Below are 16668 nucleotides of genomic sequence, written 5' to 3' on the forward strand. Positions count from 1 at the left end.
GATCAGGGCCTAACTTACTGGGAAAGGTCTGGTAGAGAGTTTTGATAGTCAACTGGACGAAGCTGTTCAAAATCCAAGTTGACGAAAACAACCAAGAGTCTTCACTTGGCAGATTGATCGACCAGTACTCGGAAGTGTTTCAAGAAGGACTTAGAATATTCACAGGCCCGAGGGCGAAGTTGAAACAGAGGCAAAACCGAAGTTCTTAAGGGCGAGACCAGTGCCATACGCCGTGACAGGGAAGATTGAAGCTGAACTCAAGAGGCTACAAGATGAGGGAACAATCAAACCTGTTCAGTTTTTTGAATAGGCGGCTCCCATTGTACCTATCCTGAAATCAGACCGCTCCATTCGTATCTGCGGAGACTACAAAACAACTGTCAATCAAGTGTCAATAAACAGGACAGTTACCCTATCCCGAAAGTTGAAGACCTCTTTGCAACTCAGGAGGAGGTGAAAATTTCACTAAAATAGACATGAGTCAGGCCTATCAGCAGTTACTTCTGGATGAAGAGTCCAAATAGTACACCACCATCAACACACACAAAAGTTTGTTCCAGTACAACTGTCTGTCCTACGGAATATCGTCAGCACCAGGAATATCTCAGCAGAACATGGAGAATCCACTGCGGAACATTCCTTATGTAATCTTCCGGGTGGATGACATCCTAGTGTCCGGAGCCTGCTCAAGCAGTTTAAGGCCTGGGTTTGAAGGGTGTTCAGAAATTATTAATGATCCCCTATATCTTCGGTTTGTCTGCCTAGAACAGGATGAAATTTTCCCTGAATATTAAACTTGATGTTTTCTTTTGCCTTAACGTATAATTTTGATCACGTGACACATCACGTGACCAAAATATGAAAATTTTGTAAATCGGCGATATGGTGGCGAATTTTCTTTATATAGATAACTGAATTAGTGTTTCCGAAGCAGATTATAAATAGTTAAGAGTCAATGTCAGTAAGAATCGGAGATAATCCCAAAATCACGGACACAGCTCAAAATTCGTTTTCGCTGATACTTTTTACATTGATAGAGTATTGTATCGTAGTTAACAAAATAGGGTTAGTTTTGTCTAATTTTTGCGTTCATAAGGGGAATTAAATAAAATCGGTTGGGTCCGTTTTGCACCAAAATGACCTCTTTGATGAACCGAAATTTTACTATATTCGTGACTCTTTCAAGTTTGCGGGGTAAAGCCTATAAATGATTTCTTACTATGAATAAATAGCTTGTCCCTTGGTCAATTAAATATTGTCTATGATGACTGATAATTTATTTTATATGACTCGTAGAGAGCTTTTCGTTGAAGGCACTTCGTTGCCTTTTCTGAATAGCTCTAAAGTGACATAAAAGACTTGCCTAAAAATCCGGTCGGTACGCCAAAATATATCCTCAGACTAAGCTTTCTCTACAGTTTAAGGATAGATGTTTTATGTTTCATTTTCATTTCTTTGGGATCTTTTTTAGTTTTTCGATACGACTGCCCCGAAGATTGCTAATTTGCAAGATTTTTCGATGACTGCTATATTGAAACTGCGAGAAAGTACCGTACAAAAATCGTATTACTTTTGGATTAATTGAGTCTAAAATTATAAGTGCAAGTGAGATTTAGCTTGGTATATCACTAAGTCGCTGCCCTTACGTTATTTTTAAAGTTAACGGCAGTTTGGCAGTGGCTTATAGGATTGAGACTCCATGCATGATATCGTGACATTGATTTCCAACATGTCACGCACTGACCTTTGACACCGTTATTAGACTTCACATAACGTCGAACAACGTATGAGTGATTTCCGCTTTGAAATCCTCCGCTATATATTCCGTTTCCTTTAGAGGAAAGGACTTCACGAACTCTTTTTTTTTGGACCGCACGAAGCCATTATGCAAATACAGAACACCTGTGTAAATAGTACATCGCGACTTCGCGGTTGTCAACACGGCATTTAAACTGAAACAATAAAAAATCTATGGCTAAAGATCCCTTCAAAACTGAGAAAACTTTGATTTGGACTGGCGTAAAGTCCCTTAAAATGAAAATTGGGATTGAGACTGGCATAAACAAGATGCATCAAAAATATATTTACGTTTGCAGCACTTGATAATTGAATTACTTTGGCGTAATTACAACCAGTATTGTGTTATCATTGTTTCAGTCTACAAGTCTCTCTCCAAAAAACTAATTTTCACCGTAAATTTCTCAAGGAAGTAAAATAGCGCCGAGTTAATCGTTAAACGTAAACGTTGACTTACAATATTGAGCGATGGCGTGTACCTTCTCACTTTTGGTCGGTGGAGAATGCGGGGCTGATCCAAAGTCAAAGACTGCGTCGCGTAAAATCGTACCCTTGGTATCATGCTCAAAGAATATATCGAGCCACAAAAAACAGCTTCAATTCAGTGGCTGCGAAACGGAAATTGAGCTTATTCTAGCCCGCAGTGGTTGTTTCCAAACGCCAGAAAATATCCACGACATGACTATCTGTCCGCTGCACCGCGTTAGTTTGGGTATTGGGTGGCGAAGGTCTAAGCGGGTATGCAGTGTTCCAGGCAAACTCTCTGGACACAGTGAAGAATCCAAGAAAAATGCCGAGCGGGGTTGTAGCTTGGCTCAGTCGAAGTACATATTGGAAGCCACTGGTGAATTCATTCCAGTTGGTTCAGGTAAATATAATCCTTCTTCTTTTGTAATACTTGCGGGAGTAAAACATTTGTTTATAACGTATGACGTCATATAACACATCAAACATATCTCTGCCGTCGTTAACATGGTGAGTCAGTTCAGTTAGCTTGGCCTTGCCCGTTTTTTTGGAATGGTTCGGCTAATACCTTGGTTCCCTTTAAAATTTCCGTTTTGTTAATATATGAAGCCGGACTGACCCACTTGCAGAAATCTCTCCTCAAGGCAACCAGTATCTCGTCAGCCTGGTCTCTCATATAAACATAGCAAAAAATTTTATAAGGACACAGGGTATAAGCCGAGCCAGCCGGATAAAGCAGGCAAGCTGGGCTAATCGGGCTGGCTCACTTCACATAAACAGGCCTTTAACCCTATGTTCACACTATGCAAGATATCTTTGTTCCGGCAAGAAAACCAAACCCAGGATAGGGCTTTTGTTCACACTCAAGAACTGTGATTTCGGCGCCATTTCTGGAAAGGAGCCAAGCTGCGCCTTACCGATTTCGAAGGGTAGCCTCGCATATAGTCTACGTAGCTGGCGGTTTTTTGATGTGTGTTTTTTTTCTTCTTTTATGGTTCGCAAAGTAAGAATTACAGCCGAGCGATACGCTGAACCAAGGTCGAAAAAGAAAACGATGAGAGAAGGGCGTGTGTAAAAATGATAAATGGTGTAGCAAGAAATCAGAAATGCAAGTGCGGGTGAGAAAATATAAAAAGAGTGGGTTAACATTTTTGTAATTTTTTATACATTTTTTAGCGATTTGTACTAAGTGTCGAAAGAACCTGACGAAACAAGCAAATACCCCTGAAAGCAGTCTGCCACAATCAGATTTTGACGAACTTACAGAGCATCTAGGTGAGCTTACTCTGGTAAGTAAGTAAGTAAGTAAGTAAGTGAGTAAGTAAGTAAGTAAGTAAGTAAGTAAGTAAGACATTCTATGATTTATGTCTACAAACTACAAAGATCTTTCCTTGTAATATTAGAAACCGTACGCAGCTAGTTTGAATCCAATTTTGAGTACGTTCAAACTGTTTTATGTTTGTACTGACAACAAAGAAATTGGAAGAAGAAGTATTTTGGGGTCTTACTTCAGACTTTTTAATTTTTTTTTTAAATTTTGTGAAATTTTAGGCAGAAACTGCAGCAGCCCAAGTAATTCATGTTGATGAAAGAAGAGAGAGTGTATTCATCCCAGAATCGGATTTGGAAGGTTCTGATTTTGAGAACACACCGCATAGAAGCCAAGTAGACGCGGCAAAAGAGCCTTTAAAAAAGTTAAACGATTTTTTAGCCTCTCGTGATGTTAGCCCTGTTCGACATAAGTTGTCCGTTCCATGGGAAAGTGCTAACGAGCGCACAAAGAGAAGGTACAGCCGTAAAGCAAAACAAAGTGTTCAAGAGGTTCTTGAAGTAATTGCTCCAGGACAAAGTGATAAATTATTGACCACATTAGGTGAAAGCTTACCATCTGAGAGAACACAAGCCGAAGAAGAAATTTTACAAGCCTTAGCAGAAAGCTATTTAAACGCAACTCACTGGAGCACGAGAAGACAAATTTTGTCCGTCTTGGCAGATAAACTATCGCTTAAGGAACTGACGCATTACATTCCTGGGGTGACGCCTTACAGATTTAACATCGCGCGGCATCATAGACTGTTACATGGTAGAGGTGCGATCGTACCTACTGATATCACTAGGCGTATGAAGGTTGATTTCGCCAAAGTTGATCATTTTCTCGACTTTATTACAAGTTCTCATATTGTACAAGACATGCCATTTGGAGAAAAGATCCTGAAACTTTCAACAGGGGAGGTGATTAAAACACCTAATGTCGTACGTATGCTAATACCAGAACGGATAACACAACAGTATTTTCAGTTTTGTACCGAGACCAATTTCACTCCGATGAGCAAGCGCACACAACTCCGAGTACTAGACGTTTGCTCTGCGTCAGTGCGCACCTCTCTGCAGGGCTTGGATAACTTCTCTGCACAAGGCAGTAAGGCAGTAGAAGATCTTAGCGAGATTGTAGACAAGATAGCAGATCAAGCAAAGTCACAAGCCTGGGCCAAGGAAATGAAACAAACACTTCGGTCTGCCAAACAATATCTGCGGTCTGATTACAAGGTAAGGCTATCTTAATATTTGGTTATTCTTTTAGTAGATTATTAACTTTGTACTTTGGCTGGATTGATGCTAAATTTAAGCGAATTGGTCATAAACATGAAAGTCAACTTTCTCTGGCTGCATTGTACTAACTAGTATTGAGGCTAAACCTCGAAACATTGATTAAGCGGAAGCTATCTTCAATTTGCGCCCTTTAAGCGGTTCGGACAAGCTTTAATAAGTTTCAAACTTCTTTTACCACTTTTAAAAGATTTTACCCCAAAGCAGCTGATATTAATAACGAAAAATCATAGTAAAAATTATGATGATAGTGATAACTATGATGATGACGACGATAATAATCTTTCACATTTTAGGTGCACGTTACAATGGAATCAGAAGTTGCCGATCACTGCTTAACGTTTTCCCTAAGTGATCCTAAAAATAGTTGTTTTCAAGGAAAGTGTAACCATAACCACGATGAGGTCTGCTACGAATGCGATAAATTAACCGGGGTGCTGTCTACCATAAAAGAAGCGTGCGCAGAACTTCAGTCTGAAGAAGAAAGAGATGACAGTATCTGTTTAGTGGCTCAAGCTGAAAAGGACATTTTGGCATGGAAAGCTCACCAACTCCGAACAGTTAACCAGGATCAAGCAAAACATGACGTGTTAGATGTCATATTTCGGAGTTCAGCATTATTAGTTATGGACTGGGCGATGAAATTCTTACCGCGAAAGTTTCGCGAATCACAGTGTGACTGGTTCGCCAAACGTGGTATTCCATGGCACATCACAGTGGCTTTTACAAGATCAGAAGCAAATGCCCCGCTTGAGAAGCTCACTTTTGTCCACCTGTTTCAGAGTTGCCCTCAGGATAGCGTTGCAGTAACCGCCATTTTACAAGATGTTATCGAGATGTTAAAGGAGCGTCGGCCACAACTGCAAAAAGTGTATTGCAAACAGGACAACGCAGGATGTTATCATTGTGGGTCAACAATTGTAGGAAGCAGGTTGAACAGTCTTTCTGATGTCAAGGTGGAGAGGTTCGACTTTTCAGATCCACAAGGGGGCAAGGGAGAAGCCGACCGCCAGGCCGCAACAATTAAAGGACATATCAATGTGTACTTAAACGAGGGGCACGATGTGAACAACGCTGCACAGATGAAAGAAGCCATTGAAGCAAATGGCGGTATTCCTGGCGTTATTGTGAAGTATGTGAAGCCTCCCGAACTATCTGCTGGCAAAAACGCGGTCAAATGGGACGGAATTAGTACGCTTAATAACTTCCAGTTTTGTCCAAATGGTATCACAACATGGAAGGCTTATAACATCGGGCCTGGAAAGCTGGTACCATGGAAGGACATTCAAACCGATGGTATCTTTCCTGCTACACTTGAAGTTTTGAAGCCTCCTGATACCCGCTCTCAGCAGTCAAGCTTTAGAAAAATCAATCCTAGGAAGGAAGTGCAGCAAAAATCTTTGTCCGAACAACGGCTGAGTAGTCCTGACCAGCAAGAGACAGCAGGACAAGACATGGATGTAGAAAAAGAGAAAGAGGAAGTAAGCGGCCTTTTTACCTGCCCAGAAGACGGGTGCATTCAGACATTCCAGCGGTCCTCAAGTTTGCAAGCACATTTAGACGAAGGAAAGCACAAGCGCGCGCTAGAAAAAGAAACACTGTTTGACAAAGCCAGAAAAGGATACGCTGCGAGAATAATTGGAGAGCAAACGAAAGTTCCAACTTTTGGTTTCCACGCGGCATCAAAAATCTCAGTTGATAAACTACACTCCACACTTGAGATGGGATGGGCTCTTAAAACAACAAGGAGTAGAACCCATTTTACAGAAGAACAAAGAAAGTTCCTCACAGAACAGTTTCTCATCGGGGAGGAGTGTGGTAAAAAGGCAGATCCACAACAGGTATCGCAAGAAATGCGAAGAGTGAGGGACGAAAAGGCTGCTCGTATTTTCAGTGGAAAGGATATTCTTTCGCCACAGCAGGTGGCAGGATTCTTCTCAAGACTGGCAGCAAGGATTCGAAAAACGTCAGCAACATCGAACGAAGAAAGTGGAAGTGAAGACGAAGAGCAGTGTGCAGTCGAGGCAGAGGCCTTACATTCGCACCTAAGGGAGGTTGTCAGCGAAGAAATTGCTTTACGTCACCCCATTGTCGCCCTTTCCCGTAACATTTGCAGTTTGGTTCATACAAAGAAATTATCTACCTTAACAGTTGCAGTGCTAAGGGACATTTGTGAAGATATTGGCTTAAACGTGGATGATATCACGGAGAAACGAAAAAAGCCACTTATAAGTCGTATTACGCAGGTCGTTAAGGAGTGCTCTTGTGCTCGAGTGTAATCGACTAGAACAATCGGGCTAAGAAATTGTAAGCTTGTATCCTGTTATAACACCAACCTCGTTCCCAGGGTTCTCTCCTACCGGGTAGGAGAGAACCCTGGGAACGAGGTTGCTATAATACGTGATTATAACTTAAGTTTTCAGGGAACACGGGTCAGGCAAAATGCAATGCCCTAATGCATCAATCAATTCCAGCTGCACCTTGTCCCCCCCCCCCCCCCCCCCCCCCATCCCTGTGGGCCACTGTGGGATATTTTCCGTCTTGTCGGTCCCGGGGGTAGGGCATTAGCAAATTTTGCCTTGCCCGGAGGTCGGCCATTGGCCAACCCCGGACCACCCCGGAGGTCAGCCCGCGGGGACTGTACGCAGCTGCAATTGATGCATAAGTTCACAGCTCAGATAAAGATACTGTACTTTTAATGCCCACTCGTTTAACCGGAATTTCCTTGCTTCTGAACAATGAACAACAAGAACAAATACAAGATAAGGCAAAGAATTGCGAACCAATTTTGTTTTTCAGCAGAGGCTTTGTACATATTAGCAGATTGCGTGGTTTTTGACCAGCCAAAAAAACTGATAGCAGCTCTGGTGACGAAAAAGAAGTTAGTTACCCTAACTTTTTCTTTTAACGAAGGATTGATATGTGAAAATCAGCAGATTTTCAAAGGCATGCATTTTCTCCGTCATTTCTAAAAAAATGATGGTATTAGTTTCGGTTTGATATTTGTAGATATATGTGTGATTATAGTTAAAGTTGAGATCATTTAATTTACCCACATAAATTTAATTCCAAAATTGCAGCCTCTGATTTAGACCGTTTTAGCGAAGGAAAGTTTCTTAAAATGCCGAAAAGGAGTTTGAGGAGAATTTCATTTCCGGTTCACTTGTCACACATATTGCGTGACAAATGGAATATTGTTATACGAGATGCGGGATGGAGAGTTAAAAGTGCCCATGGAATGAGACGTATCAAAACTAAAACTGAAACGGATGAGTATTGAAAGCTCAAGCGAAGGGTACACAAGTGAGACTCAGTGAAGCGCGTCAAAGTCCAAACGTTGCCCGAGTCACAGCACGGAGTCACTTTTAGTCTTTGCAGACTACGATTGTAGACACGCCGAAGTATGGTGCGTTTCTTGCTGCTTTTTGTTGACATTGGACTTGATTACAGGTAAATTTGGTTGATCTTAAAGCTTATGGGAGATTCTTTAGTCAAAAGAAGTGAAAAAATATGTACCGTTCGATGCCGTAACGGTGACTTCCGTTTCGCCTGTTTCGGTAATGTAAGACATTCCAAGATGGCGGAAGGCGGAATTGTGCTCACTTTAAGAAGTATTTGTCAAAAAAGTACGAAAGATCCCAAACAAATAAGCTTGTAGATAGTTAAAACTATCCTTTTAAAGAATACCAAAAGGTTTTCTGGTGTGATTCGTTGCGTACCGCGGGCATTTCTGACATGCTGTTTTGACCAGCCATTGCACCAAATTCGAGAAAGATGTTGGTGTGCTTCTTTAAAAAATCATATATTTTTTTGTGAGCAGCGTTAGCGAGCTGTTTTGGGAATCAGTGGACTGAAATAGCTTTAGATTAACTGGATATCCATGAAGACACCTTAAAACAATGGACTAAATGACTCAATAACTTCGTGAAAGTTGGCAATTTTCAAGGTTATTACGACGAAAAATACCGTTTACAGTTATATTCAAATTTCTTTGAAACGAAACAATATTTAGCCAAATAAACCTTGATTTCATATGTATAGTACCTGGGCCTACCAATGTACAAATAATAGGCGAAATCAAATTTTGAGCTCTGTCCGCCCGATCTTTGATCCTTACTGACATCAACTCTTAACTTTCTACGTTTGGAATGACTGTCCTTAAGTTTTTAAATTGGAGAAATTAACAATCAAAGGTTGAATTGTGGACTAAAAAATGACCTTTGTACTGATAATTTTTTTCTGGAGAACAATGGACGATCATTTCAAACGTGAAGCGATGTAGATATTTAATCTTTATTAGAAACGCGTTTTTGTGTGATGTTTTCTCTTAAAACCGTCGCCTACCTGTCAAATCTTTGCTTTTTTCACCAAAATGATCACGTGATCTATAACACTACTTATTGTGCTTAGAAATTTTTAGAATGATAAGATCTTTTTATCTTCCAAATTTCAGTTCAGTGCCATTGAATTTGTTAAAGTTATCTAGAATAAACCATTTTTCGTCTTAAAAGCCCTTAACCCAGGCCATAAACTGCTTGAGTGTGACGAAGATCACTTAAACAACCTGGAAGAAGTCTTGAAACGACTAGCAAGCGCAGGCTTACGACTGCGGAAAGACAAGTGTGTGTTCATGGAGCCTCAATAAACCTACCTGGGGCACAAGGTCAGCAAGGTAGGCATTCAACCGTTGCAAGACAAGGTCGGTGCTATTACCAATGCACCAGCACCTAAGAATGCGTCAGAGTTCTGACCGTACCCGGGCATGTTTAACTAATATCAGAAATTTCTGCCCAATTTGTCAAGTGTGTTGGATCCACTACATGTGTTGCTACGTAATGGGACTTGTTGGAATTGGGGCAAAACGCAGATGCACACATTGAAGAAGTAGGAGGAATTCCTGGATTCCTCTAAACCCCTAGTCTAGAGGATTTGGAGCAGAAAGTGCGTCGGTATAGTCCTTGCCAGGAAAACAGGAGGTCATCGCCAGAAGCTCCTTTACATCGGATCCCTAGCAATGGCCTCAGAAACCTTAGGTCCGAGGAGTTTTGAAACAGTCGACTTGTCCAACTTTGTTTGTAGTTCAACTGGGAGATGGACGACTGTTGAGAAGGAACCAAGACCATCTGATACAGCGGTCCTGTGTTCTCCAAGCGTCTATTCCTAATCAAGAGGAAGTTCCACCTGACCTGATTCCAGCATCGGTGGAAGCTGAAAAGCCAAAATTTTAGGTGAAAGAAACCCCGACCAGTAGTCAAGACACCCCAGCAGCAGTGATTGAGCCTGTGCAGTCTGCTCCCCTTGGTGTCCCAGGAAAACGCTACGCTAGGAGGAACAAACACGCCCCTCGATACTTGGCTGATTTTGTTATTAAGTGATTTGTTAGGTTATCAGGACTGTGACACTTAAGAACTGCAAGGCAAATTTGATGTTGATTTATTGTGATAGTTTTCATAACTTGGTGGGGGAGTGTGGAATGTTGTGAGCTTTGTAACCGCTCCTCCGGTAGTTTTCCAGTAGAACAGTTCGGATGAAACACGTTGTCCATGGTTAGAATTAGAAGCAGTTGTTTTCTCTAACTTTGGCTGTTTAATGGACTCGGAATATTACACCTCTCTTGTTGTTTTACACTTCAAGTAGTCTCCTAGTACTCTTAGGGATAATTTGAGCCAGCAAAACACTCGAGGAGACACGCTATGTAAAGAATTTTGCATCATTCAGGGCTTGCGACTGATTTGAGATATATTACGAAACCATTAAGCCGACCGGAACGACAACAAAATAAACAAGGGTTTAATTTTCAAAACTGTTCTTTCTCTATGCCATTTAGACTCTTTCCAATCACTGTCATGACGGAGTAATCATTTTAACCCTTTGTAAACTGGAGGGTGCGCATAGGGCGCGGATTCTGCCTACGACGACTTTGAACCTGAATAACTTTACGCGAACACAAACGCCATAACACATAAAGTATTTTCTGAAATTTAACTCTGATGTAACCATGAAAAATAATTATCGTGAGGTCAATAGAAAAAAAAAATGCTTACTTCAATGAACAATAATTATCAGCACTGAGACACACGTACCATCCCCGTGTTATGGCCAATACCGTACGCATGCGCACAACCATATCACCCGGGCAGTGGCAGCCATGGACACATTGCCAACCAACAGCTACCACTTGCCTACGGTGGAGCTGGCGCTTAAAGGAGTGCTATGCACTCGCCTCGGCAGTAAAGGATCTCCGATACGCGGGTTTACTCCCGCTCCTTGAACCGACGGCTATGCCATGCTGATGAGCCCCAATAAGGGCGAAACAGCTGTCCATGGCTGCCACTGCCCGGGTGATATGGTTGTGCGCATGCGTATGGTATTGGCCATACCACGGGGATGGTACGTGTGTCTCAGTGCTGATAATTATTGTTTACTTCAATGAATAAAGATTTTTTTTTTTCCGTAACTTTTATGTTTTTAGCTCATATTAGTATTCTTCCTGTGGCTTTGATTACTTTTCGTTCAATGTTGGTCTTTCCTGAAGGTTTGGAAAATCCAGAAATCCAAGATGGCCGCCTTTGTTAATACTGACATAATTATCACGTGATATCACATCATTACCTCTCGTTGCTGACCTTAAAGAAAACATCTTCAGACGTACTTTTTATAGCCCAAGTGTCATTGGCATGGTTTAGTAGTTGCGGAGTTATGGGGTTGGGCCGGGGTGGGCGGAATCCGTCCCCACCCTCCAGGGCACCGAAGACGAAAAAATGGCCCGTTCCAGTTAGGTTAACATGAAAGTGGGCATAAGTCAGTAAATTTTCCTTTTATTCTCTGAACTAGAACACACGTCAGCCACATTAGACAAATTAATCGAGTCCGTATAATTTCGAAATAGTGCAACAGCGCGTTTTCCGACAAGTACATATGCTTTGCTTTTGTACTGTTATTACCTGTTGCGTGACATATAGTGATTTGGGTGGGGAGTAGAATTTTCGTACTTCAAGGAAAACATACAAACGATTTTTGATACCAAATTACTTAATCGAACTCATTTTCTTGTTCTGTTCTGTCTTGCGCGGTTTCTAGATATTCGATTCATTCTCTTTGCCCCTCGAAATTGTTGTTTAATATTTATTATTTTATTCTCTGTAAAGGTTTTGAATTTGAATCGACTAAAAACACAGACAGGACGCAAAATAGTTGACAACCAAAAGCGTTCCCTTGACCTCTGTTTGTCCAAAACTCGTTCTGCTTTTCAACCACAAGACCGAGGAAAGAAATTTTTACAGATTTAGGAATGTTCTTTAAAAAAAGCCGTAAATATGATCGTTTTGGCAATCAAACCTCTTTTGTGACGTTTTCGTTTCCCTCACGGCCGTAGTTACTGTACTCTATGAATGGACTACATTTCTCTGGCGAGACACTCCAGGGCACGTTAACATCGCCTCACGTGGTTAGGGTCTATCAGTAGGAAGCGATTTTTGAGCGGCGTACTCTGGTGTTTTGGATCCTAGATTTTTTTAATCCGATATGCTGTACTTTGTTTGACATGGTTTGGCCATGTACTTGTGAAGGAAAGTTTTGCTTTTCTCATTTTACTTATTGCAACAGCCACGTGATATTTTACTCTTTTTGTTCATTGTTCGTAGTCATGTGCTATGACATGGACGGATGTCTACATTTGGGCCCATCCAAAATCACCACCACGTGCATTTGGTAGACCACTGGACTCGCGTTGGTTGTTCTAATTTTTGCTTTGCTACACCTTGCTGACTAGAGCCAACCAGCACGAAACAGCTGTCCACGGTTGCCGCATTCTGTTGATTCTCGGTTTGGTCACTATCATGTCGCTGTCGTGTTTAGTTTCTACGCAGTCCGATCAGCCTTGCAGAAATTTGAGTCTTATGTTTCACAAGCTCTGATATCTGCATGTGAATATCTCTTAGCGAAATAAGAGCCCACTCGTATTGTAGAGCTAAACAGTAAAGGCTTAACTGTTTGCTCTCTTCGCCACTCCCTTTGACTACCCACCTGCCGCCACTATTTAACAATTATCCTGCGAAATCGCGCGGAATATCGCCTGTTATTATTCAACACATTGTGACACTGCCCAAATATGATCATAGTGAACTCAATATACGTCGCCCGCATACAACAGATATCCTGCGATATACGTAGTTTTCGTGCGTCGGGGATCGAGAAAAATTGCAGAGCACTTTCAAAAAGTAACGACCTCGCTATAACACCAAACGATTAATAACGCTGTTTTGTACTGAACACAAAGAAGACAACCAAGTTTGCTGTTAAGAATTGTAATGGTTAGTGCAAAAACGACTGCTTACCTTTCTGTTTATGAACTGGCAAATTAAGCTTACAGTTCAGCAAAAGTGGGTTGGACCAAAATTTGCCCGTTCACAAACAGAAAGCTAGGTAAGCAATAAAAGTTTTTGCAAGAACCATTACAATTCTTAACAGCAACCTTGGTTGTCTTTTATGTGTTCAGTATAAAACAGCGTTATTAATAGTTTGGTGATCTTGCGAGGTCGTTTATACTTATTGAAAGTGGTCTGCCATTTTTCTCCCCGACTCACGAAAACTACGTATATCGCAGAATATCTGTTGTGTGCGGACGACAAATATTGAGTTCAACATGACCATATTTGGGCAGTGTGACAATGTGTTGAATAATAACTGGTTTTATTAAATTCTCAGCCTCGAATATTGCATTTCTAGCGTTCTGATTGGTTCACTAAATCTCGGTTATCAGTCATATACCGTAGTTTGACCTTATATGGAAAACAAAAACCCCAGGTGTCGCTAAGCTAAATATTTTTTTCGGTGGGAAGCAAAAGTTTCTTCAAAAAATTGTAGAAAAAAAAAAAGGAAAAGAAAGAAATACCAAACAATGCCATCTCAATATAACAACAATAAAAGCCACAAAGTTCGGTACGACACTATTTAATGGTACGTATCTTTGAAGTTTCCTTTAAAATATTCAAAATTGCAAGATTTTACGATTTTTTGGGTCACATAACAACAACAATAACAACCGGTTACCTTCAAAAATTTCAGGATGGCTTGCAAATCCTGGCGGTAAGAGGTTAAAGCCAATCGAAGAAATTTCTCAGAAAGAGCTTCATGCCTGTCTTTATGTTTTTACGAATTTTCGAGGACTTCAGATGGTTCATCTATGAAATCTGTACGAACAGCGGCCATAATGTTCGTTTCCGTCGCTCGGCACCACTCAGCAAAACATTGGCACTAATGTGCACAGCTCTTACGCTTCTCAAATAAGCTTGAAGTTTAAAAAAAATTGCACTGAATGTTTGTCTCAGTGAGGTTGTCCCTCGTACACTTGGACTTACCTGAAGTGTTTTAAATCGTCCGCGAGGAATTCAATTCAGCATTAAAAAAGCCGTCCTTGCCCTGATCTCTTCCTTCGCTCGGCATCACGCAGCAGAACATTTGCTCAAATGTGCACAACTAGTATGCTACTCGATGAGCTGGAACTTCAAAAGCACTTGAATGCTAGTCTCAGAAAGGTTATAATTCGTACATTTAAACGTTTCTTGAATTTTAGATGTCCGACTGTGTCCGATTCTCTTCGCTTTCGATCTTTCATTCAACTCCGTTTGCAAAGCGCTTCGCGTGTCATTTGATCATTAGGTTTCGCGCGCTTTGGTCGGAGGTTGCCGCAACATCCGGTCGTTTAAATTTGAAAGAATTTTTTTCTTAAAATATAAAGATTCAGTAAACTTCAACAGCAATGACCAAACGCGGAAAATTTAATAAAACAATTATTCCATTCGCGCTTGTTGGATATGAGATTAGTTATAGCCAACTCGGCGCTTCGCGCCTCTTTTATAATTTCATATAACTTCATATAAGTTCATATAACGTTGTATTGACATCATGATTTTCAAATAGCTGCCATCTTGAATTTCTGGATTTCTCCAAAACTTCAGGAAAGCGCGAACATTAAGCGAAAATTTATCAGAACCAAGAATATGAGCTAAAAACATGAAAGTTACAGAAAGAAAAGTGACTTTTCTTCATTTTATATAGAGATTTTCCATTTTCTGGAAAAAAACCGGGCTGTCAAAAGTTGGTTGCCATGGAAACATCGAAGTCAGCGAACACTTACCGATGACATCAACTTGTTTCCAGATGAATTTCCTAAACAGTCCTGAAGTTTTAGACCGTTTGCTCAGGCATTAAAAAAGTATTTAGGGTCAACTCGCCGCGGGCAGAATGCCCCTCCCCCACAACCCGGTCTAGATAGGGTTAAATGAAATACACATGTACTGATTTGAGCCTCTCAATTACAGATTCCTTAATGACAATCAGCTCCAGAAGATCGATGCACAAACTTTTAAGAACCTGAAGAGTCTTAAAACTTTGTAAGTAGTAAATGTAATAAGACGAAAATAGCATTCCTGGTCAGAGATTCACATGTAGAACCACTTCTTTTTAATTAATGGCTTCTATGAGTACTTTTATGTGTATTTCATACGAACACGTATCGTTCTTCAAAGTGAAGATCTGACCTACAAACTCTTGCTATTGCGCATCGATGCCAGAAATTTCCGTCCGACCATCCGTACGTAGCACCATAGCAAAACCAATGCGAATGGCACAGTCAAGTATGCGAGGCTGTGCTGTTGTACTCGTTTGTTTGGTGGGAAGTTGTATCGCCAACTGCGTTTAAAGAAAAAAAAACAAATGTTGAAGACAACAAAATAAAAAGTCAATTTATGTGTCCAACAGCGGGAGAAAGAGCAAGGCGAGTAGCGGTGGGAGAAACAAATCAATTCTTTAATAGGCGACACATCATAAACAGCCTTATAGCTAATTAATTCCAGCCGAATCTTGAAGTGAAATCATTTTACTCCGATCTGGGGCGACGAAACGTTGAATTTTTCTTCTTGAAGTGAAACTTTTCGAACACTTAACGTGGTAAAACGAACGGAATGGTTAGTGTCCAAAGAGGCGCTTACTCATGTGATTTTGTTGACAAAAAACTTGGCTGGTTTGCTGTTTTGCAAGATATTGTGTTTCTTGCAGGGTTGACACGACGTTTAACTCAATACTGCTAATTTCAGAGCAGCCTTTTGAGCTCCGTTTTTCGGTCCATGGTCAATATTTCCCTTGGAATTTATTTTCTAATCTCGTCCCATTTTGCTTCATTTAACAAAATTTGATTCTTAGCTAAAATAGTCTCGCAACACTGTTTCGTTGGTATAAACGACTGACACGTTTGTCTCGCATACCGTGATTTCTAATTTAAGCATTTATTTGTGACAATCGTGACGGAGAACAAACAGAAATACTTAAAACAATAGAATATAAGGGCAAAGAGTAAGACGTGAGAATATTTTTCACTGAAAGTCTTTGCACAGAACATTCTTTAAAAGCGGATGTAAAATTAAAGTGCGATTTCATTTTCATCAAAAGCAAAACATTTACTCGCTTGTTTGTGCGAATTTTTCAAAGATCGTTGTTTAGTTTATTTCTGTCATACTTGCTTCGAAATATTACATTTTTTTCCATTTGCTACGCTAATGATATATTTGAAGTCTGTTTTATGGTTAGTCTAGCCTCTTTTTCTGAGGTCTACGTAAGACTAGAGAGTGACAGTGTAAGTAGCGCGCGCAGACTGTTCGCAAACTGGTTTTCCTCGATCATCAAAAACAGACAAAGAAAGAGATGTTATTATGCCCAGGCCTTCTATAAATGCAATTTAAAAAGGAATTGTGGAGCTAGGCTTTTAGGCTTGACTAAACATAAATATTATAGAATTAATAA

General features: G+C 40.6%; 2 protein-coding genes across 4 annotated transcripts in view; both read left to right on the forward strand.

The window, feature by feature from the left end:
* The window catches only part of LOC146470970 (uncharacterized), an 84731-nt gene that overhangs the window by 22541 nt on the left and 45522 nt on the right, over nt 1–16668 (forward strand). The window contains exon 6 of the mRNA XM_085121346.1: nt 15192–15263. Coding sequence (XP_084977472.1) covers nt 15192–15263 — 72 coding nt within the window. The remainder of the gene's footprint in view (nt 1–15191; nt 15264–16668) is intronic.
* Nucleotides 952–7365, forward strand: LOC146470971 (uncharacterized). 3 transcript variants are annotated; one of them, XM_085121261.1, is made up of 4 exons: nt 3420–3551; nt 3814–4809; nt 5166–7208; nt 7242–7365. In XM_085121261.1, exons 2-3 carry the CDS (start codon nt 4384–4386, stop codon nt 7146–7148), a joined length of 2409 nt encoding a protein of 802 aa, XP_084977387.1. In that variant the 5' UTR covers nt 3420–3551; nt 3814–4383; the 3' UTR covers nt 7149–7208; nt 7242–7365. The 3 variants fall into 3 exon arrangements, with proteins under 3 accessions (XP_084977389.1, XP_084977388.1, XP_084977387.1); XM_085121263.1 differs by having other exon boundaries at nt 952–3551; nt 3818–4809; nt 5166–7365; XM_085121262.1 differs by having other exon boundaries at nt 952–3537; nt 5166–7365.

Source organism: Pavona decussata, unplaced genomic scaffold (genome assembly GCF_977016875.1).
Source record: "Pavona decussata unplaced genomic scaffold, jaPavDecu1.1 SCAFFOLD_107, whole genome shotgun sequence".
Lineage (NCBI taxonomy): Eukaryota > Metazoa > Cnidaria > Anthozoa > Scleractinia > Agariciidae > Pavona > Pavona decussata.

Bases quoted from the DNA above. Each gene is read 5' to 3' on its own strand.
- LOC146470971 (XM_085121263.1), top strand. From the start codon at position 4,384: ATGAAGGTTGATTTCGCCAAAGTTGATCATTTTCTCGACTTTATTACA. The intron at 4,810-5,165 runs GTAAGGCTATCT...TTCACATTTTAG, and splicing joins ATCTGCGGTCTGATTACAAG to GTGCACGTTACAATGGAATC.